At 31.7% G+C, this 23,579-nt stretch overlaps 1 protein-coding gene across 3 annotated transcripts in view; it reads right to left on the bottom strand.

The window, feature by feature from the left end:
* Window positions 1-23,579, bottom strand: part of LOC145296141 (uncharacterized) — a 165,790-nt gene that overhangs the window by 14,610 nt on the left and 127,601 nt on the right. For all 3 annotated transcript variants that reach the window (XM_080142318.1, XM_080142328.1, XM_080142338.1), the window contains one exon: window positions 15,104-15,289. In XM_080142318.1, coding sequence (XP_079998444.1) covers window positions 15,104-15,214 — 111 coding nt within the window. In that variant the 5' untranslated portion in view covers window positions 15,215-15,289. The remainder of the gene's footprint in view (window positions 1-15,103; window positions 15,290-23,579) is intronic.

Below are 23,579 nucleotides of genomic sequence, written 5' to 3'. Positions count from 1 at the left end.
GAACTAGTTGCAACAATGGCAAAGATATATCCTTTGTCTTTCTCCTTACCAAAAACCAAATGCAACTTCCATGAACAAAGTTTCTTTCCATTGAAAATTTCATCTGCGGAACAAAGTATCACGAGTCTATTTCCCAAGTAATTACAACATAATCATCTTCAAGTTTAACATGGACAAAGACTTGTTGAGCAATTTTCCTGGAATAATCAATTCCTCTTAAGTAATCTTGCATTAAAACCCTTTCTCGCCCTTATGTCTAACAGCTGTAATCTAAAACTTATAAGTTCATTAGTTCAAAAGTTGATCTTGTGCAATGAACTTATATATAAGTCATCGTTTCCGTATGAGACATGGTCTTCACCAAACTCCTGTCAATTTTTGATCTACAGACTGGAAACTTAATATATTTGGATTTGAACCTGTGAAATTAGATTTGGATCTGTGGAACAAGTTCAGTTTGGTTTTTAGCCAGTAAAAATAGTTGTTAAGGGGTCAAAATTGAAAAAAAAAGATTAGAACTTGGTAGGTATAAGTTGACTAATTGTGGTATTTCTATGCATGCACAAATATACATTTATGTCTAACTTTTTTTTTTTTTTTTTTTTTTTTACACACATGGACTTATGGTAACGAATTAGGCTGGAGAGCTACATTTTTTTTTGGTTTCGATTCTAGCTGATGGTGGCCCAATTTTTTTTTTTAACTTTTGAAATCACTACTATATATTAGGTACAATATAATTATGAATATAGTACTGACTTCATAATAAATACAAAATCTGCATAAATTAAAATATTATATTAAGCATATTTTATGACTGGACAATGCTGGATAGCCTGTTAGTATATATACAATATATACACATACTTCTTTATATATAAACCCTCTAAATGTTAAAATTTAGACACAATTTTTTTTTTACAGTTTGACCATGTTACTTAGGACTGCCTATTCTAACATTCATAATGGCCCATTATTAGTTTAGAAATTAGAGAGAGAGACTATAAAAGTTCATCTTGTTTGAATAAGGAAAAAGTGAGTTTACAAATTCAATTCAATACTAAAAAATAAGACAAAATCCTAAATTAATCTCTTTCTGCTCGAAATATTGATCTCTTGTTTTCTCTACAGTTAAAAAATATTACTACTTTTCCATTTTATTTATATTGATGGTCTATTCAGATAATTTTATTCTTTAATTTTTTTTTATATTTCTAGCTCATAGATAAACTAACTTGATAATAATGCTATTACCTTTAAGGTTCGGAAGGCCTTTCCAGTCTTAGATGATAACCTTCCTAGAGCTGGTGACTCAAACAAATTACCGGTCTGCAAACCTAAACTGCTTAAGGAGTAAATAGGCACTGTCTATTGCCCGGCTTCCATACTCCTTTGTCTATTAGTCAGGCATAGAGGTCGAATCACAGGAAATCAACAGAAACACTTGGTGGTCGGTCTTGTTTTCTGACTAGGGCAATGAAGGCCGTTTTTCCCCACTCCTGACACATCCCATCCCTTAAACTGGGCACTTGGGAGTGCTAGAATGCCGTAATGCCAGTGTCACTGGACAAAGCCGGGGAGAGTACAGCGGTAGTTCTAGATATATCTAAAGCTTTTGATAGGGTATGGCATGAGGGTCTTCAAGAAAATCAGATCATACGGTATCACTGGAAGAATACATAACATAATTAAATCCTTCTTAGATAAGAGAAAAAATCCAGGTTGTCCTTGACGGTCGTACATCTAAACAATATGATATAAATGCAGGAGTGCCTCAGGAGTCTATCCTTGGACCTCTGTTATTCCTTATATTCATAAATGACCTTCGTGACAAAATTGTCTGTGAGATGGGTATATATGCTCTATAACAGACACGACAGGAAAACAAATGAAAACATATCTAAAGAAATGGCAGAAACACTAGAGGATGACCTCCGATCCGTAGTGGAATGGGGACAAAAATGGATGGTCAAATTCAATGCTGCCAAGACTAAACTTGTTTCCTTCGATAACTACAAGAAACCTTCCCTACCACCAATAGCAATGGTCAACGACTCTTTATCTGAAAGTACATCTTTTAAACTCCTCGGCCTAACGTTCACAGGAAACATGAGTTGGAACAATTACATAGAGAACATTGCCAGGACCGCTGCGAAGAAGGTGAGTTCTCTCTACCGTGCTAGAAAGCTACTAACACCCGAAAGTATCCTATACCTCTATAAGGCCACCATTCGCCCATGTATGGAGTATTGTTGTCATATTTGGGCTGGTGCATCTGCCACTAGTCTCTCGCTCCTAGACAAGGTTCAAAAGAGAGTCACCAATCTGATAGGTCCTGAACTGTCATCTAAACTTCAGCCTCTGTCCCATCAACGAAACATTGCATCCCTCTGCGTGTTCTACAAGTACTTTAACGGTGAATGCTCTGACAAACTTCAAGCACTTGTGCCCCCTCGACGTAAATATCGACAAACCCGACAAGCAGCAAAATCCCACCCCTTCACAATAGAGATCCCTAGATGCAAGAGAGCCTTTTACTCCAGTAGTTTCTTCCCCAGAACCGCTAGACTTTGGAATTCCCTTCCGGGTCCCTGCTTCCCCAACTGACATGCAGAAGTTCAAGTGTAACGCGAACCGACATCTTGATGCCCAACTCCCTACATAGTACCCCTGATGCTTATGTACCTGATAGTAGCCCCCTACAACAAAGTGACAAGTGTGCTTATTTGGGGTGAAAATGCAATTAAAGAAAAAAAAATTCCTATGTAAACACCAAAAATCACCAATATACACAACATATTGTTGAAAATATATTCCAATGTGTTTTGGAAAACGCAGATGTTCTTAATATGTTACTATAGAAAGAAGGTTCCATTAAACCAAAGGTGCAGAAACATTTTTTTAATGAAATACTGATCAAAATTCTTTATTGTTGACATTTGACATGCACACAATATTTCTGCATGAACCAGAGCAACCAACATAGCGTGGCGATACAATATGAAAAGTGATTTAGAGGAAATTAACATACCATTGCTAATTCCTCACACCGACCATTGAATCAAATTGCTTTATGATACTTATAGAAAACAGCATTTAGGTAATTACCTGAAAGGTGGCACATATGACTGATCACTGTCTTATTTGTGCATTATTGTTATTATCGCTATTGTTATTATTGTTTTGAAGATTTTTTATTTAAAAATAGAAGAGATAACATTCCATGAAAATTGAACAAGTGATACTAAAGGATGCCAAATAAAATAGTGTGTGTGAGAGAGAGAGACACACACAGACATTACGAGTTACAATGAGAGAGAGAGTACAGGAGCAAGAGAGAGAGTGACAGAGTACGGGAATGTGGGAAAGAGAGAGATGATAGGAATTAGTGTGATGTGCCCCTTCTGAGGTTAGCTTTATTATCCGATCATGATAAATTAATTTCAACAAAAAAATAATTTCCTCAGTTTGTGTGGAAGGGCGCTAAGATGCTACGTGCCAGTCTGTATTTAATTGACTTCCTCTATCAGAAGGAGCATTTTAAATGGGAATAACAATTATCTGCCCTTCTTGACTTAAACACGGTCTATAGGCTTGTTTGTAGTATAAAATAGCGATCAGATAAATAGATAGATTTATTTAGCAATCGGCTGTCAATCGCTGTAAGAAATGGTAGGTCAGAGAAGTTTCAGCATATATTTTTTAACATGAAAAGATAATCAATTACACATGTGTATATGTATATGTATATATATATATATATATATATATATTCCTTTTTTATTTTAATGAACACAATCAAAGAATGAATAGGTAATATATACAAATTTCAAAAGATGATAATATATATATATATATATATATATATATAAGTTCATAAGTCTTTCTTCTTTTTCCTGTCCCTTTTTTTTGTATATGTATAGATATATGTCTCGCATACCAAACTCTCAGTAAAAAAAAAAAAAAAGTTTACAACAGAGATAATTTACGGAGTTTTACCTTTTTCATCATTTCCTTTTATGTTTTTTTTTATAAAAGACCAAGGGAGGCTACTCCTGTTGATTTTCCCTTTTATTTATTTTGTTTGTTTTTCTTTCTTTCAGGCAATATTTTTTTTTTCAAACTCTGATTTCTGAGTTTTTGTTAATAGTTCTCTTAAAGTGATCTGATATATCTTTATAACTGACAAATGAAAAGAGTAAAAGATAAACCAACCTTTATTTTATACTGATGGACATCAACTATGTTTTTTTTTCATATTTCCTGTGGTGTTGATTTTATCAGTGGAATTGCTTAGTTAGACATGTTCTCTCCTTGGAATCCCTTCTGCAACTAGTTTCCGTTTCAAATTCTTAACAGTCAACTTTCTTCGAAAGAAACGCTGACCACATTTTTTTGAATTTTAAATATATCAGCATTTTTCTTTTCTTCTTTATTATTTTTCTCTTCACTGTCACCATCACTTGTCATGGTAACGATTAACTGGGTCGTTTTAATTCCTTCGCGTCTTGGAATTCTAATTATTAAATTTATTTTTATTAATACGATATTGATATATCTCAATATCGTCATATTAGGGAAACATTACAAGCAACAGTGAGCGGCTTCATTAGCATCCCAAGCCAGAACGATAGGTTGATGCATCGCGAGCCAGAACGATGGAGAGACGCATCGCGAGCCAGAACGATGGAGAGACGCATCGCGAGCCAGAACGATGGAGAGACGCATCGCGAGCCAGAACGATGGAGAGACGCATCGCGAACCAGAACGATGGAGAGACGCATCGCGAGCCAGAACGATGGAGAAACGCATCGCGAGCCAGAACGATGGAGAAACGCATCGCGAGCCAGAACGATGGAGAGACGCATCGCGAGCCAGAACGATGGAGAGACGCATCGCGAGCCAGAACGATGGAGAGACGCATCGCGAGCCAGAACGATGGAGAGACGCATCGCGAGCCAGAACGATGGAGAGACGCATCGCGAGCCAGAACGATGGAGAGACGCATCGCGAACCAGAACGATGGAGAGACGCATCGCGAGCCAGAACGATGGAGAGACGCATCGCGAGCCAGAACGATGGAGAAACGCATCGCGAGCCAGAACGATGGAGAGACGCATCGCGAGCCAGAACGATGGAGAGACGCATCGCGAGCCAGAACGATGGAGAGATGCATCGCGAGCCATAATGATGGAGAGATGTATCACGAGCCAGAATGAGAGAGAGAAAGATTATTAAAAACGAGTTATAGTTAACAAAAAAGGATAGAGAGGGAAAAAAGTCAATTTTTGCTGAAGAGAGAGGTGAAAAAGAGAATAAGAATGTGAAATCAAGTTAGTCTTAAATAAATCTACTTTTCCCATTTTATCTTTTTTCTAGTTGGTTGGTTAAAATAACAAGTGAGCATATTAAATAAACACACTTACACAAAACTGAGTGAAGCAACTTTCTCTTAATTAAGTGATATGACTCATTCAATAAATAGAGCAATAGATGTTAGGGGAAGGGGCGCCATACAAGCCCTCTCATCATATGCAGTTCAAACCCACTTGCAGAATGAAAATTGTCAGCACAGTACCCACCTCCTTCAAAACAAAATTTATTTATATATCTATAGAGTTGAGTTTTTTCTTGCTCTGAGATTTATTTAAAGCCTACCTTTTCTGTTTCAAAATTATTAAAACACAATTTTTTACTATACTCCGTCATAGATATGCAAGTGACATTAAACTACTTTGCATATTTCTTTGAAAAATGATCGTTATTTATAAGTTATTCATTTCTTATGGTTTCTGATTAGATGATTGTTTTCATTTCACTATTATGACAAATTCTATTTATGCATAGTTTCTACATTGTGCATAATTGCGTAGAATGGAAGATGAAAACGTCCTAGTACACTGAAATATTTTTACACATAAGTAAGAATGTGTGCGTGTGTGAGAGAGAGAGGACACTTCTCAACCTATATACTCAAACTTTGATCTACAGACTAGAAATTTGGTATATAGAAAACTTTTTAATCGGTTTTCATCCAGAAAAGGTTTGCTAAGGAGGTCAAAATTGAAAAATTGGTAAGTGGGAGGCGTCGGATTTTTATCTGTTTCACGACTGCACATGCAAAGTCGTGAAATATAAGAGCTTCCTTGTATTAAGTTGGTTTGAAAACATTTAAAGATCATGTCAAGCTGGCCTAATGGTTATCGTGGTTGCCTTACTGTCTTTAGATTTTGGTTTTGATCTCACCTTGAGTATTTTTTGTTTTACTTACAAGAAGTGAACTGCTTAAAAAAAAAGCATAATACTCGGATGCACATATTTCAGTTTCTTTCAGTTTTTTCTTTTGTTAATCCTTATGGAAATCTGGATTAATTTAAATATAATATTTATGCATGTTTTCTAACAGGACAACACCGGGCAGCCTGCTAGTATATATATATATATATATATATATATATATATGACCTTGTTAGTGTGTGTGCGAAAAATCTATCAAACTCCTCTCTGAATATTTGGTCTATAGAGTTATAAATTGGTAAATAGGGTATTTGGACCTGTAGCAGACTTTCAATATATTTTTTAGCTGGTAAAATTTGAAAGCAAAACAATTTTCCTTGGCAAATTAAATTGAATAAAACATTCATAGCTTAAAGTCATGTAATTTGTAACCTTTCGCATTCATCTGTCTGTAGTTCAGATGAAAAGAAATATTGACCAAGGCTGAAGCGCTAAACTTTCCGGTTTCAATTCTAGTGGACGGTACCAAAGTTATATTTTCTCATAACTTTGGAAACCATTACTATATATTGGATAATAATCAGAGAATTGGCTCTATGATAAGAAATCTGCATGAATTAAAATATAATATTTATGCATATTTTAAGACCAAACAATGGCAGACGGCCTGCTAGTGTATATATATATATATATATATTATACACACTATAAATTTTTTTTCTATAAACATTAATAATTTTAAATATCTACGGACATTAGGGTTTCATGATTACACAATCTTCAGTGTAGGAAGTGATAATTACTGCTGGTCATAGGACTTGAACCAAGTTAATAGTCAACCTTCGATTTGCAATCTACCACTCATTACCCCTGCCCACTAGGAATTAACCCTTCATATATATATATATATATATATATATATTAGGACTCGTATCGGCATTGCACGGTGCATGAGCCCCCACTCCCACCTATACATATAAAAAGTTTTTAAAAAAACAAAAAAACAATAAAACTACTGTTGTTAGTGGTAGCTACTGCCGGCCCATGGGCACTGACAACTGTGGCCAAAATAAATGTATTGTGCCAAAGTACAGAAACATCTAAGCACGTCTTTTTTATATAATGATGTGTTCTGATGGAAAAAGAAAATTAAGGAATTTTATTAAAAAAATATGTAGCGTAAATAAAATTGTTGACAAAAGTTTGTTGTATTTCTATCAATAAAAGTGGTTGAAAAAAAAAAAGTTTGAGTTATTTAGGTCAGTAAATGTCAACATTATTTTTATGCTGACCAAAAATAAAGTAAAAACAAATATTTGGGAGGCAACCTCATCAATTTAGTCGATTTCGTTCAGTAAAAGTCATTTTTTGTGACGGCATAATAAAAGAATGCATCAATTTACTCTGAGGAAAACAATATGCCGATTAGCGACGCCATATTGTAATGTTAAAATAGCATTTGTTTATGATGCGAATACCATATTGTAATGTTGAATTAGCATTTGTTTATGATGCGAATACCATATTGTAATGTTAAATTAGCATTTGTTTATGATGCGAATACCATATTGTAATGTTAAATTAGCATTTGTTTATGATGCGAATACCGTTAATTCCAGAATATGTTGATTTTATATCCCAGGCCTTTCTGCCTGTGCATTAATAACACTTCTCAAATACAGTTGTGCTGTATTAGGCATTAAGTTTGGTCGAAAATCGGCTGTTCCTTCTTACGTCAAATTTTTTTGATAATCGATACTTATCAAAGACATTCCTACACAAAACCTAAGAACACTGCCAGGCACACAAAGTACATTTGTGTGAAATTTCTGAAAACTCGGCCCAGCCATTTAGGAGTCCATAGTGAACAAACTCACACATACACACACAGTTCCTTTTATATATCACACACACACACACACACACACACACACAAGGGTTATTTAAAAATTACATTTTTTTATCAAAAAAGTTGAAGAGCTACAGAAGCGAGAGTGGTACCATTAAAATGAGCAACTTTTTGTGCTCCAAAATTTGTTTTTCTACATAGTCACCAGCATTTTCAAAAAGCTTTTGCCAAGAATTCAATGATACACCTCTGCTTTTGACACACATCCATGACGGGTTGATTTCTTTGAGTCTCACACTGTTAATATTGTCAAAAGAGATAAAATTTTCAGGTTATTAATTCCTTAGTTCAACCATCAGAAAAATGCAGTTTGCAATCTATATCAAGTGAAAAAATTTCAAAAAACCTATCAGTATAGAAATTACACATGGGGTGATGGTTGTACAACTCCGTTAGGTGTGTCAGAATTTTTGACACCCTTAACACAAAACTGCAAATAAAATATAAAAAACTCGTAATTTCTCTTTTTAAAGTGGGTTGTTTAATTTCTTTATGGAATATACTTCGAAAATAAACTATTAAAGTGTTTTAAAAAAATAATAGAAATATTATTTTTTATTTCTTTAAAAAAAGTGTTTACAAAGTGCATGCGCGTGCTCATGCAGCCATTTTTTCTGCATAATGAAATAAATTGAATTTTACGAGTTAAATTTTTTTCAATTTAAAAATCTATCAAAATTTTTCTATTGGTTCAATTTTTACGATATTTGCAGGTTTAATGTAAAATTTTATGCTCTTTCCAATAAACCGAATATAATATTCTAGACAAATGTTGTTTTTAAATTCACCTCTCCCCTTTTTTAAATGTCTATCAAAATTAAAATTAATTTTCTCATCTAAGGTTTATATATCACAAATTGAAGATAAAAGATCAATAAATAAAATAATCTAATTTGAAACAAAAGAAAAAGAATAGTTTTGTGCAAATTTACCTGTAAAGTCAAAAGTTTAAAACCTTTTTAAAAAAACCACGTTGATACTTTTTTTTTTCTAAGTGGAACCTCATAATTTGAAAATATTGTCCAGTAAATATTGGACACTTACAAAAAAATTTTTTATTTCATTCAATGTTTTTTTTGTTTTTGTTTTTTTTTAGATATTTAAGAAAAGGAAATTCATTGCATAAAGAAGAAATAAAATATTTCAAATAAAAAAAAATCATGTATTTCTTTAAGAGAATAAAAAAAAATGGAAAATTTGTCAGGAGGGTTTGTTTAGAAAAGTAAACTTATTTATGAGTGAAATGTTTTCATTTTTTAAGTACAGTGACCCATATTAACAGCAAACATGTCAAAAATACAAAGGGGAGATAAGGCACATGTCAGAAATAATTAATTAGGCCTCCGTATTTGTCAACTGGAAGAAAGGGAGACAAATTCGCTCTGTGAACATCTGAGAATAGAATTTAAAATCGCGGTCTTTTCGAATGCTTGCTTAAAAAATTCTTTTATTTAAAAAGTACATGGAATATAAAACAAATATGAACAAATTCTTATAAATGAAGAATGGAAGTACCCATCGATTAGTATTTTTTATAGGTAAGTGATATTTTGGATTTATATATATTTATTATATTTAGAGTAAGTTCATTGAATTTCTTGAAATCTTTTTTAAAGGGAACCGATTTAACAAAATATTGCATATTTTTCTATTAAAACTTTTATTATTTTAAAATTTGGTCTTTGTTATTTTTATTGAAAAAAAATATGGTTTGAATTACATTTTTCAAGTAGTTATAAGCTTTGAAAGATAGCGAGTCTAATTATTCAAATGTTTATCACTCATTTTTAATGGCGACATCTGACACTGCTACAACTCTGTGCCATAAAACAAGCTTGTAATAAACAATAAAACGAATTTATTTAGAAGTTATTTTTGGCAAATATCTTGTTACGATGAGGGACCAAATTAATAATGTCATCAGTGTTAAGAGGTGAAATGTGATAACGTTTTTCTAGTTCCTCCATGAAACAAAAACATTAAAAGGCGTCAAAATCAGCATCAAGATGAAGTCGAATATAAAAACTTTTAATATGGTTTTATTTAACATAGCAAGAAATCATTTTTATTGCTTACATATTTTTTATGTGTATCGAAAAAGAAAATAAATGGATACACTTCCTGATGTTTGTAAGAATGTGAAAATGTTCTTGAAAGAAGTGTTCTGGCATAAATGCTATGTTTGTAACTTGATGTATAGTCGCTAAGACTTTATATATATTTTTAAAAGAGTCTGATAGGATTTGAATTAAAACATGTGAAAAACAGGAGAGAGAAATCATTTTTGTAGAAAATTTTTTCTTTTTTTTTTTTTAAATAAAATAAAATTGGTTGTTTTAATCAGTTCCATATATCTGATGCAACATACAGTTATATTTTTTTTTCTTTTGATAATTAATCCAGGGAGATTTATAAGCTTTGGGTGCATGGTGCGCAAAATTATATTAATGGTTTAATATCACAAGACGGAACGAGCGGTTGTGGTGCTAGTCTGTACTGAAAAAAAGATCTGACTCGACTTGACTGATTGGGTTTCGCACGCAGTGCGTTTTTATGTTTTGATCGGCTTCAAGAGGAGACAGTCAGAAAATTATTTACAAAAAGGCGTTTTTCTGAGCACGATTGGACAAAAAGTCAGCACCTTTGTCACGTGGTGTGCTTTCAACACTGTCCGCGACAATTACCAAGTTTTGATAGTTATCGTGGAATATTTGCATGGGTATAGATAACATGTATGCGCAAAACTGGAACACGTCCAACCACTCTAATGTCTCTGGTGTGTCGCTACAATCTTTTTAAGTTCATACCTATAAAAGATATTTACTAAAGAAACTCCCGATTTTTATTAACTATTCATTCTTACATGAGCGATCTACTAAGTCCCATCAGCACAAAAAAATGTTATTATAATAACACTTTAGTCACAGTCGGTATTATTTTTGGTAAATTCTTAAGACAGATTTTTTGGTGCTTCTCTATAAATGGGCAAAAAAAAATTTTTTTACAAGAAAAATCTGTAAAAAAATCTTTATAATGAACATACTTGTCACTGCATGAAGATTTAGTAGTTTGTTTTTTTTATTCAGGAAAATCAAATATTATCACACGGTTTATCGAAGATTTGCTCCACGCCATCTTGTTTGAGGGTTAACGACACTGACGACACCTGGCGGAAATATGGTGGAAATATGGGATCAACAAAGACAGACCATCAACTTTTTTTTATTATAATGTCGAAAACACTTTTTTTATAATACAAATAATGATAAATTAACTTATTTAATAAATAAATAAATTGACTTTTTTCAATATTCAAGAGAATATCGAAAACACTGGGTTTTTTTTTTTCGTTTGAAAACAGACTTTATTATTTTTAGGAAAAGAAATCGTCATGTTAATTTATCATTTTGTATTTGTATTATAAAAAAAGTGTTTGACATTTAGTTTTTCATGTTTCCTTAATAAAGTCTATTAAAAAAAACAAAAACTTTTAGACATTCTTTTTAGGAAAAGAAGTCGTTATGTTAATTTACTAGTTTTTATTTGTATTATTAAAAAAAAAAAAAAAAAAAAAAAAAAAAAGGTGTTTTCGATATTTAAGAAAAAAAAATAAATAAAAGTCGATGGTCTGCCCTTGTTGATTCCATATTTCCACCAGGTGTCGTCAGTGTCGTTAACCCACAAACAAGATGGCGTGGAGCAAATCTTCGATAAACCGTGTAATAATATTTTATTTTCTTAAATAAAAAAAACAAAAAACTACTTGATCGATTTACGTAATTTTTGGAATATGACATCTTCAAGTACGTACATTATAAAGATTTTTTTTTTAAGACTTTTCTTGTAAAAAAAATTTTTCGGCCCATTTATAAACAAGCACCGATTTTTTTTTTTTCAACCGAGTGTGCCAGTTTATTTTATTTTTAATGTTTGTAAAATAAATAAATAATTAAACAAGTTTATTTCTTTATTATTGAAATAAAAAACAAAACGACTTTAGTCAGGGTCACAATTTTCAGCCGAGAGTTTTTTTTTTTTTTTTTTTTGTTTTTTTTTTCAAATTAAATTTTACAAGTGACTTTTTTAAAATTTGAATTTTGTAACACAATAACAACGTAACACTAGAAAATCTTTTCAAAAAGTAGGATAAATCCCTCAAGACTGAAGCAATGTTTCCAATCCCATTTGCCTCTTTTAGGGCAACTAGTTTTCCCCACATTTAAAACATGCTCTCGTGGGGAGACAGTAAATAACTTTTTTTTTAATTATTTTTTTTTTCTTTTCTTTTTAATAATATTGCATAAAGTTCTTACGATTCTGGTTCATTTCTCTCTCAAAAATAAAAAAAATAAATAAAAAAAAAAGAGGTCAATGTGTGCTGTTTGTCCAACCTGCAAAGAGTGTTTATTCAGAAAACCGTTCTCAACAGGGGAAATAAGAAAATGCCTATCGGAATTACAACACCCAACCTCTCTATAGTAAGAACGGCTTTCGGAATAGACACCCCTAACCTCCCATGTTAAGAACGGCTTTCGGAATAAACACCCTTTGAAGGTTGGGCAAGCAGCGCACATTGACAAAAAAAAAGCAAAGGAAATCATTTTTTAAAGTTTTCTCAAACATCTTTTTTTTTTAAGTTATCGACTAGTGTTAATTTTTTTTTAATTTTTTTTATTTAAACTGAAATAAAAGGTTCACACTAAATCTTAAATAAACCCAGGTGACTTTGTTTTTTAATTTTGATTTTTTTAAACACAAACTATATTCTAAAACTTTGAAACGAAAATTTATAACAAAATTAAAAATATCTCGCAACACAAATAGTTGTATTTCTATTTATTTTGTTATTAAGAGAGAATATTTAAAAAAAAAAAAAAAAAAAAAAAGTTTTTTTTTTTTGTTTTTTTTTTTTTAAATATTTTTAGGTATGAAGCTAGAAAGATATTGGACAAAAATAGCCTCGACCGAAACTTGAACAAATTCGTTTTATTATTTACTAGCATGGGTGCTCGGCGTTGCCAGCGTGTCTGGAGGTGTATGCTGAGAAAAAAAAGTCAATTTTTTTAACTTTGACCCCTATTATGACCCCTTAAAATTTATTGTTTTGGGCTCAAATTGAGTTAAGTTAGATCCATGTACAAGGAACCTATATCTAAAATTTCAAGTGTTTAGACCCAAAATTGTCGGAGGAGTTTGGTAGAGTTCTCAAAAGTCAAATCGTTGAACTTTGACCTCTTAACAGCCAAATTTCTGGCTGAAAACCGATCACGTAGATTTTCCCAAATCTCAATACCCTGTATATCAAATTTGGAGCCTGTAGACTGAAAATTGACAGAGTTATTGCGTAGGGAAATGTAGATACACAGATACACACACACAGACTTTCACTTTTATAGATATATAGATTTTAATAATACAAGATTTTTTTTTTGCGCTGACAAACCGAGTTGCTTTGACTTTAAACCCTTAACGACTGAGACAATTATTTTTTTCAATACAATGTGCAAAATAATTATCTCAGGCTCTAATTAGACGTACATAAAATCGTGTTTAATTTTTAGTTGTGCATAATTAGTAAAACCAAGGCATATCTAATCTAAAAACTAAACCTTTTTTTTTTTTTTAACGAAAAAAAAAAAAAATGGAAAGAAAGTGGCACACAGAATTGGAAAAAATAATATTAAGAAAAGTATTTTTTGTAAATACTTTTTATGTGAATAAAAATATATTTGCCAAAAAACGGTAAATTTTCAGATTGGGTCCACCTCCACAATTTTCTTTTAAATGACACCTTTTAAAGGTTTTCGACTATGCTGAATACGAAAATCCCATTGAAATTTTGCAGAAATAATTAGTTATCGAGATAGAAAAAGTTGTATTATGCATTGTATTCTTTTGTGGCCATCTTTTTTACATGCGTGCAGTGTCAGTCACAGATGAGTAAATTTGTTTATGGCGCACGCGCACGTGCGTAAAAAAGATGGCTGCCAAAGAATACAATGCATAATACAACTTTTTATATCTCGATAACTACTTATTTCTGCAAAATTTAAATGCGATTTTCGTATTCAGCATAGTCGAAAACCTGTAGGAGTCGTCATTTAAAAGAAAATTGTGGAGGTGGACCTAATCTGAAAATTTACCCCAAAAATAACCTCTTGATTGAAATTTGCGAGTAAATTTATTTTATTGTTTATTTTAATAATACAACAAATTTTTATGACATTTTGCGTTGACCACCCAGTAGCTGGTCCAAGTAAAAGTTGCTTTATGTTTTGGTGGTAAATAGCCATTTTCATATGATTTAAAACCGATGGACAAAACCAATCACTCAATATGTGGCATACTGTTCTGTTATTGCTTCCAAAATGGACTATGTATTTTGTCTTACAATGTATCAGAGTTTCAGCATTAATTAACCTAAAAAGGAGTTTGATATGAAGCAAAAGAAACAAAGTATTTACCTCCCTCCCACCAGGGGAAGATGTGACAAGGTCAGAAAACGCAGATTAAAAAAATAACTAAAAAGAAGCATGTTTACTCTGGCCCACAAAAAAAATATCAGCGCAACCTCGTCAGTTTCCCTGGTAGCAGCAATTCAGGCAATTAGAAATAAACTAACCCATTCTCAAAAAGAAAAAATAACATCTGGGACGTTCACCCTCCCAGAACTCTACAGGACTAACCTCAGCCCAACAAAAGCAAGGTCACCAATTCAAAAATGGTCTTATTGTCAAGGATGTTTCATCAACTGTTATAAACAGATATTCAAATTAGCTATAAATAAATGATAGGAACAGATATTCAAATTAGCTATAAATAAATGATAGGAACAGATATTCAAATTAACTATAAATAAAACTCAATATAAATGGTAAACTCTGCTATCCCTAAAAGAACAGAAGAATTTGGAATCAAGGTAAGTAAAAAAAATATATTTTTTTTTTATATACTTACAATTGTTGCAAGCTTGATTATACCCCTGAGGCTTTTTGCATACAGTATATCTGGACCAATCGCAGTGGTTGTTGTGGTTGTGGTAGTCGTGGTGGTTTCATATGTATTCATGATTGTTGAGGAGTACAAAATTTATTATTGATAAAAGAATTGGATGAGAGACTTCTTTTTAGCCGATTCCAACAACTGGAAAATAAAAAAATAAAAAATAAAAATAAAAAAAATGTAATATATTTTGCCCAGGGATACAGTCGTAAACAAAACCCTATACTAAGATCAATAATAAATAATTGAATAAACATTTAAAAGAAATTTTGTACTAACAGGACCCATGGAAATTCAACAGTGCTTTTTACATCAGTATGTACAAGTTACATAATTATAATACTCCTTTCGAAAGAGGAAATGACTGTCAGCGTTAATACTATTAAGAAAAAAATAAAACTCTTCCGTAAAAATACTTGTCATTGTCAACTCAATATTCTTTAAGTAAAATAAACTTCTTTTATGGCAATTTAATTATTTTTAAAACAAATATTCCTTGTCTTATTTCTGTAAAAATGATTGTCAGTTAAATATTCTTCAAATTAATAAAGCGAATGTGTAATTTTAAAAATTTGTTTATTTGAAATTGTATTGTTTTATTTGAAGAGACACAATGTTTAATTTTAGAACAATTTATTTTAAAATACAAGGGTAATTCCAAAAGTAAAGCCCCCATTTTTTAACTAAAACAGTAAAAAAAAAAAAAAACTACAAAAATAGGAGGGACACCATTAAAACGGGCGACTTTTTTGCTCCAGAATGTATTTTTCTACATAGTCACCAGTATTCTAAATGCAATTTTGCCAGGAATTCAATGACGCAGCTCTGCTTCTGACACACTTCCATGACAGGGTTGATTTCTTAAGAGTCTCATACTGTCAACATTTGCGGAGAGATGAAACTTTTAAGTTATGAATACATAATTTCAACCATTATTAGAATGCAATTTGCAATCCTCGCTGATCCATACTTTTTTTTTTTTTGTTAAAAGTTCGGATTGCATCTGGTTTTAAAAGTTCGGATTGCATCTGGTTTTAAAAGTTCGGATTGCATCTGGTTTTAAAAGTTCGGATTGCATCTGGTTTTAAAAGTTCGGATTGCATCTGGTTTTAAAAGTTCGGATTGCATCTGGTTTTAAAAGTTCGGATTGCATCTGGTTTTAAAAGTTCGGATTGCATCTGGTTTTAAAAGTTCGGATTGCATCTGGTTTTAAAAGTTCGGATTGCATCTGGTTTTAAAAGTTCGGATTGCATCTGGTTTTAAAAGTTCGGATTGCATCTGGTTTTAAAAGTTCGGATTGCATCTGGTTTTAAAAGTTCGGATTGCATCTGGTTTTAAAAGTTCGGATTGCATCTGGTTTTAAAAGTTCGGATTGCATCTGGTTTTAAAAGTTCGGATTGCATCTGGTTTTAAAAGTTCGGATTGCATCTGGTTTTAAAAGTTCGGATTGCATCTGGTTTTAAAAGTTCGGATTGCATCTGGTTTTAAAAGTTCGGATTGCATCTGGTTTTAAAATATTTCTTTTGCACAGATATGTGCTTCCAAGTCACTGTCACCACCACGTAGTTCCAAATCTTCCACTTTTTTTTCCTTTCTTTTCCTTTGCTGTGACCTCACTTCACACTGCGGCTTGGTCATTTGCATATGTGAAATGTCAGTACCACTGCATACATATATCCGTGGTTTCATTACTATTATCACTATTGGTGTTCTCATCATGAACAGTCTCAGCTGAGAATCTTTGCTGACCATATTAGTCAAAAAAGGACGCCTAATTAATTTTTTGCCAAAGTTTTTAATAATGTGAGGGGGACTCCCTAACTGGCTGAACCCCAAAACACCTTAGCAGATACAAGAGGAATCAGACAATTGGCAGAAAACTTATCAGTTTTTATGTCAAATAATTAAAATTTGGAGAAATTCCACAGAAAATGGTGGTCAAACATACAACTATTCAGTAGAGATGTTGTTCAGTACACATTCTGAGGTCCTGGATATGACCTTAAACTATATCCGATGATGAGGCCACAGCTTGCCGGCTTTGGGGAGTGTGGAGCCACCCTTTAATTGCCTTTGCTCCCAGGTCCACTCTGACCCAGAGTGGTAGTACCTGTTAGGGTCCAAACTATAGGTTAAATAGAAACAGACTTGAAAAAAAAAAATATATATATATATATATATATTTTCTTAAAAAAAAAAAAAAAAAAAAAAAAAAATCACTGGATCCGGCATTAAATAACCTGAAAAGGGTTGATATGCCGTAAAACAAAAACAATCAACCAACACATTCTGAATGGCTAACGTAGAAAAAGTCTAAATGGACAGTAAACAACTTTTCTGGATATTTGAGAAATGCATTTTAATTTTTCCATGGATTGCATGCATTTGTCATTTAAAAAATAACACAAACCTCACTTACCAGAGTTAATTTTCAAAATAATTACAGATTACTAACAGGAAATAGCCATGGAAATTCCAGTGTCTTTCTATATCAATTTGTATTATTTACTGTTAATAATAGTAGTCCTTTAGAAATAATGTGCATTAGAGTCGACACTATAAGGAAAAAATGACTTCTATAAAATGGTCATCATCAGTTAAATATGCTTTCAACGAATAAAATGAATACATTTAAAATCATAACAATGTTATTTTTTCTTAAAACAACATTCTCTATCTTCTTACTATACAAATAACTATCAACTAAATATTCTCCAAAACAATAAAACATGTCACTTTTAAGAATATATTTATTTTAAAAGAAAAATAAATTTAGGAAATGTTGCTTAATTGATGTCTAATAGCTAGATGAAATTCAATGTAAATCTGAAATATTTAAATTTTCAGATGAGAGGTTGTGCTTGTGTTATACATTCTAAAATGTTCTAAAACGTTTCGTTATTCAGACATAATCAGGTTTTAAGTATATGAAAAATGTCACCAAATGAAGTGGTCAGCACATTACTTACATAGTTGGCAATAAAACAGACAATTCAATCAGGTTCTACTAAAGTATAGTGTTGACAAGATTAATCCATAAAAACGATATACATTGAAACAAACTTTTTTGAAATGGCTATTACTACACTCCATCAGGTGGGGGAGGGGGACAATATGTCTATCAGGTAAGATTCAGTCAACGGTGTCTTGAAATTTTTCTTATTTCTAGTAAAAAAAAAAAAAAAAAAAATTTAAAAAAAAAAAATTAAAAAAAAAAAAATTTAAAAAAAAAAAAATTAAAAAAAAAAAAAATTTAAAAAAAAACAAACATATTTGATAATTTCATAGGAGTTCAGCAGGAGTTTCATCTGAGGCTCAACATTCACAAAAAAATATGTTTCTATTAATAACGCAATCTTATATTGTCTTCAATACAAGAGTAGGATAGCAGACCAGTTGCAAATCCCACAAACTATATGGACCTCAAAAAAAAAAAAAAAAAAAAAAAAAAAAAAAAAAAAAAAATTGGGAACATGCCAGACATCAATACAGGTTACTGAACTTGATATAGATAGTTCAGTAAGGTGCATTTTACAATACCCACCCCCTACAAATTGCTCATTGAACAAGAGTTGTGACAATAAGACTATGTATGGCAACTTAATTTCACATGTCAGATAGAAGCAACTTTTTAGGTAAATGACAAAACGTTAATGACTGATGAAGCTCATTCTCATCTAGATGGTATGGTGTATTTATAAAATCGTCATTGACTCTTAAAAATCAAAAAGCACTGCACGAAAAAAAAACATTGCATAACCGCAATGTGGCATTGTGGTGTGCTGTTGGAAAAGAATCATTGGTCTTTACTTTCTTGAAGATCATAAAATGATTTTACTCAACTCTGAACATTTGAGATAACTTTATGCTAAATTAAGAGAGAAATACATTTGCATCTGATTTGTTTTAGCAGGATGGTGTGATGCCTCACACTGTCAAACCATCTTTCGTGATCTCATTTACTGGTTTGCTAACATGCTCTTATTCCCTTGATTGTCCATGTGTGATTATTTCATATGAGAAAATCTCAAGGCAAATGTGTACGAGGAAAACTCCGGATGCTTTAAAAGAATCTATTTAGGTAAAAGTCAGTCAAATTGACAAAGCAGTACTGGAAAAAATGGGGGCCAACTTCAAAAGAAAACTACATGTGCATCAATAAAAATAGATACAATATAATGAGATCTTACAGACTTGATTTTCTCAAAAGTAAAGAAAAAAAAAAAGTTAATATCAATGTTATTATGAAATATTCATAAACATCTGTCCTGTGTAATTTTATTGTGCAGGTTTTGAACCCAGATTGTTTGTAGACCGGTTTGAAGTCAAAATAAATGGAAAAAATTATTTTGGAAATAAATGAATAAAGAAAAAAAACATTCCTTGTCCATGATGTAAGTCGAAGAACACAATCAGCAAAATAATAGTATTGTCTTAAAAGTGAGGTTTAGGAATTGGATCAGTTTTTTACTTCAGAGCTGACATCAAATGACAGAGAAAATTTATTTAGCATATGCACCATTGATGTAAAAAGAGAATGGTGAGACCAACTCATAGTCAGAGATCCTAATACTGCCACCCAAATTACTGGGTACTATTTTAATAGTGGGTAAGTTTTTCTATATGCACCAGTAAAGAAAAAAGGAAGGAAGTTTTAATTTGTCTTATTTGCTTTCTTTCTCTCCTTTCATTGCCTTTTGTTGATTGACATTGATCTCTAAATAGAGAGGGGGAGAGAAAAAAAAAGAAGTCTGGTTTATTTAATAACATTAGTTCAGTGGATCCCTATCTACTTGCCTCCTCATGAGGGTTAGTTTTTAATGTTGGGAAAATCCAGTACTCTTGATCAAAACAAAAATAAAAATTGCATCAGCCTAGAAAAACAGATCCTACATTTTGCTCCCAGTGGTTCAATCTGTTACTATGCCGTAGTTAGAGACTGAGTTTTTGTGTTCGAACTCCACCTGAGACATAATTATAATTTTTCTTGGATTTTGTCTCAAAACGAACTTCTTTTACAATAATAAGTAAACCGTTTAGTTTAACATTTTATTCTGCAATCACGTTGTGTAGAGAAAAGGAGATGATTCCTATTGCAGCTTTTAATGGTTTCAGTATTCATAGACTTCAGACACGTCAGTTCAATGTGAGTTTTACATTCTGGCATGTGTTAGACAGCTTTAAGAAACTGGCTGCAAACTAACCCATCTCTGCGGGTCAAATCCACCATTATTACTTCTCCCCATATTTTTCCCCTATCACCTTAATTGTCACCTCAACTGTTATCTCAATTGTCATCTCAATTGTCATGCATATTCTAACCCAAGAACTCTCCTCTATTCTTCAAAATGAGCATACCATCAAAGCCTTCACATACATCACACCGTGTACACATACCTGATCGACGTTTCTCGTGGTCGACAGAATGGTAATGCTATGCTGAAGTTCACCGAACTTACTTCATCCATTCTTATTAAATATATTTTTTTAAAATGTGTGAATTGCACTATTTACAAAGTCACCAAGAAAATAGATGATTTGGTCTATAAAAAAAAAAAAAAAAAAAAAAAAAAAAAAAAAAAATCATGCAATGTAGTATACTTTGTTTTTTGTACATATACCTTAGAAGGTATCAAAAAAAAAAAAAGAAAATCATAGCATTATTTCATATGTGAGAGGGTTTTTCTTATACTAACCTTAAACCACCTTGTTTTGAAATAACATCAAATGGAACCCTCCAAACCATTTGACACATTTGTTTATTATGAAAACAATTAGAAGTGCTTGCAAGGCAACACACAACAACTTGACAGCTGTGATCGTCACTTGATCGAGTCCTGTCTTGCAAAGACGCTAAGCAAACACGGCTTTATAAAAGAACAACGTAATTAAATCTATGCGGATTTCTTAACACGCCAGTCGTGTTTTTGCACGCTATTTGTGTGTGCAATTTTGGATTACCCCCTCCACATGCCATTCTTAACTCCAAACGATTTAGCACTTATCTGATAATCAGGACACAAGTGTGTCTGTAACCAAAACTATGTCACATTTTTAAAAAATATTGTTAGATTTTCACAGGCAGAGATTCCACTAACTAACCATCATGTATTGTGGACATATACATTGTTCACTGCATCCTTTTTATATGTGCATCGCAGAGCCGCCTTAATATATCCAGAGGTGCAGTTTTATGTTAAGTTTAACATTTGTTTACTCTGTCTTAATATCTGATAAAAGGAAAGAATTTCTTTCACTTTTAATAGATACAAAAATATCCCATTATTAGTATTGCTAGTAGCGATACTAATTTTTATCTTCTTTGCTCTTAACAATTGAATTTGTAGATGTGGTTGAGGCGTATGTTCCCTTTTACTACATAGATGAAGTAAATACGTGTGTGTGTGTGTGTGTGTGTGTGTTTGTTGAAGAAAAAAAATCAATTGTTACAGGTTCCTCAATTGCCCATCTACCCTATGTTTCAGTCAATGAGACCTTCCTCAGAACATAATGTTTTGCATGGAGTGAACGAAATTTATAAATAGCCATGAATCAACCACGAAGAAGGTCTCATTGCTACAAATGCAAACTATAATGAACTATTGAAGCTGCAACAGTTAGAATAAATTTTTCAAAAATGGTCATCCAGGCAGAAATGCCCAAATCAAACCAAGACAGCAAACCTTCACAAAGGGTTTACTAGCGATAGGATTTCTCTTAACACTTTACTGCAGTTTCATGGTTATCCATTCAGTAGAAGTGTTTATGGCAGTGACTATCAAATTTATGGAGTGTTTTTGATTTTCATAATAGTGTCTTTAAAAATCTACCAAAACTCAGGTAATTAATCAATATAAAATTTTCACCGATTAATAAGTAAAGACTGCACTTTATATGGGTCTAACTTTTTTTTTTCATATTTGTTGTATAAAATTTGGGGGACTTCATACACCCCCCCTACTTCCTCATTTGTCCCTTATTGATCTCTTAACGTCCAAGCGATCCACTAAGCACACTCATTTTGTGGTAGGAGGGTGAACGAGTGTAAAAAAAAAAAATTTCCGTGGGCCTTCAATATCAAAGATTGTAATCCGAAATTTTAATGTGTTGAATTTTTTTATCTTTTGCGTTTTGAAGTGCGAGATTCATTGAATATGTTATCAATAATTATTATCTTTCAGATGAGGATAAATTTTTTTTTTTATGAAAACGCTAAAATAGGCATACTTTTAAATCTTTAAAAATAAACTTAAAATGTTATTTTAGAATGTGTAAACTTTCCATGTATCAGTACATAAGAAATGCTTTAAAGAATCTACACAAAAAAAAAAAAAAAAAAAAAAAAACAGGCTGTGAAAATTATAAGTATTAATTGTATCTGCGTATTAGTTTTTTTTATTTTCAATAGACGGTAGCCCATTACGGTTTAAAAAATGTTATCTCCCTTTTTGAAAATTAACTATAGCTATGAAGTTGAATCCCTCCAGAGGGTTACCAAAAACAGCCCTTTTAAGGGCTACCAAATTTTAATGAAAGTCATTGTCAACTTGATTTATGCAATAAAGAATTGGAGAAAATACAGTGTGATGAAGTTTGTGGAAAAAGAGTGTGGCTCATTGGTTATTATTAATTAGAAAATAAGAAAGGAAAATGATTTTAATCATGAAATTAAAAACTGACTAAAAGTGATATTAAAACTGAGAAATATAATGTCAAAAATTTATGCTTGATGAAAAAATAGAAAAAAAGCAAAAACTTACAGTTTGATTGATCAATTATTATGAAGGGAAAAATTATAAAGCTAAAAATAACATTTCACTATAAATGGCGTTTGTAATTAAAATTTAATTCAATTATTTAAAAAATAAATTTATTTGCCTGTCTAGTTACATTAAAATTCATGAAAATGCTTAAATAAATATTTAGACGCGACTGGGTTCCCATACCTAAAATCCAAGATGATGGCGGTAAGCACATGGTTCCTAAAATGTAAGAGATCATGCTAAATAATTTAATTATTTGAATTGATTTAAATATAAAGTAATTATATTCTAATATTTTTGCATATTCTTCTAGCCAATGATAGTAAATTTTATTTAGACATAAAAAAAGTTAGTTTAATTGATTCGAAAACCTTTAAAAAATTATTTATGTCTTGTTTACAATCATCGAAAACTGGGTCAAATACATTTTTTTGAAAAATTTAAAACTTAAAATTCTATTAAAAATTATAGAAAGTATTATATTATTCTGCTTTTAACATAATAAACTTCAGGGATTTATCTTTCTGGTAAAATCAAAAAGTTGTTCAGAAATAACAGATTTTAATAAGCTTTAGAAAAAGCAGTTTTCGATCAATTGGCGGCCATTTGTTTATGGTCTTCTTTGATGTTATACATTTGAATGAATGCAATATTTTTCATTTAAAAGT

This window comes from Euprymna scolopes, chromosome 2, assembly GCF_053919585.1.
Source record: "Euprymna scolopes isolate OS-2025 chromosome 2, ASM5391958v1, whole genome shotgun sequence".
NCBI classification, from domain to species: Eukaryota; Metazoa; Mollusca; class Cephalopoda; order Sepiida; family Sepiolidae; genus Euprymna; species Euprymna scolopes.
Note: the sequence above shows the minus strand (reverse complement) of the source record. Positions and strands in the feature narration are given on the sequence as shown.